Genomic DNA, 1,417 nt, shown 5'->3' with positions numbered 1-1,417 from the left:
AACTGGATGAATAAAAATGTCGATTATACAAACTTTAGAGTAAACTTACCATTTTACACAATTTATAAACTTGCATCGTTGCAAGGCCACCTGTTTAATGAAACATAAACAATTAAACACTTCTATAAAGGTATACCAAACATTTTTGCTTCTCAATTTTGGTTATTTGAAAAGTGTGTATTGGCAGCACTTTTAACATTGCATCCAGCTGATTTCTAAACAATTTACGAATTGAAGTTTAAGGACGGGGAAAAACAAAACAAGAAAAATACGATTATCTGCAAATGAGTAATTTCCTTTGTTTTCAGATTACCATTAAAGATTTTAATTTTATTTTGCTTTGTTAAAAATAAAACAACCGCCCATCACCATTCATCAAAACATTATCAAGTTTAACAAGTTGCATTAATTCTAAATACTCAAAATGTCTGCCGAACTTGACCAAGAATGGGAGGAATACAAAGTAATAAACAAATAAGTTTTTATTCCTTTTAAATATTTCATGTATAAAATACTATTTTAGATCAAATTTAACAAAGAATACAAAGACCAAGAGGAAGAGCAGCAACGCCGAAAGTTGTACATGGAAAACAAAGTCCGAATTGCGGAGCACAACAAACGTTTCGCTGCTGGAGAAGTGACTTTTTCAATGGGAATCAATGCGTTTGCTGATAAAGCGCCAGGAGAACATCCTTGCGGTGGTCGTTTTCCTCCGAAAACCCAATGAAAAGGACGCAATGAAGAAATCTCAAAACTTTTAATTAATTATGACAAAATAACTCTTTTCTATTCCAATCAAATTTTGTATACTGTCTTGTTGCATTTTAATTTAATGTCGTCTTATTAAATGTGTTTGTTATTATAAAAAGGTTGTTTTTATTCCTTTGCTGTATATACCTCCGTTTTATCAATATTTTCCAAAGGTCTTGAACTTGTTTGATTTGAATTGTTTAAGACAAAAAATACTTAACCCTTATTCCATATCAAGTTTATTTAGTCCAGTAAAATAAATGCTTTTTTCTCCTTTCCTGTAACTTCATTAATGTTAATACAATTACCATAGATGTCAAGCTTAAGCTACAGGTTTTTTCTCACATAATTTCTTATACGCTCAACCGTTTTAGAGATCTTTTCATCATCTTTTTTCAAAGACAAGATGGTTAGGATATGATTTAGAACCCCAGAAATAAAGTTTAATTTAAAAAGTTTGAGACAAAAATGTTAGAATATTCTATGCTTTACAATTTTGTTAAAGGAGTTAAATGCTGTAGGCTCGAAGATCATTTGTGATTTCGTGATTTGGTAGTCTATAACTTATGACGCAGCCATGAGAAATTAAATAAATGTTTGGACAATGTTAGGGACACCAAACAGAAGGTAAAAATAAAAATGTACAGTTCACTACCTTGACTATATT

The 1,417-nt window shown here is 30.5% G+C and overlaps 1 protein-coding gene across 1 annotated transcript; it reads left to right on the top strand.

The window, feature by feature from the left end:
* The first annotated feature begins 246 nt into the window (after positions 1-246).
* Positions 247-868, top strand: LOC129946060 (cathepsin L-like). The gene is made up of 2 exons (XM_056056085.1): positions 247-463; positions 524-868. Exons 1-2 carry the CDS (start codon positions 425-427, stop codon positions 725-727), a joined length of 243 nt encoding a protein of 80 aa, XP_055912060.1. The 5' UTR covers positions 247-424; the 3' UTR covers positions 728-868.
* Positions 869-1,417: the final 549 nt, after the last annotated feature.

Source organism: Eupeodes corollae, chromosome 2 (genome assembly GCF_945859685.1).
Source record: "Eupeodes corollae chromosome 2, idEupCoro1.1, whole genome shotgun sequence".
Taxonomy (NCBI): domain Eukaryota; kingdom Metazoa; phylum Arthropoda; class Insecta; order Diptera; family Syrphidae; genus Eupeodes; species Eupeodes corollae.
Note: the sequence above shows the minus strand (reverse complement) of the source record. Positions and strands in the feature narration are given on the sequence as shown.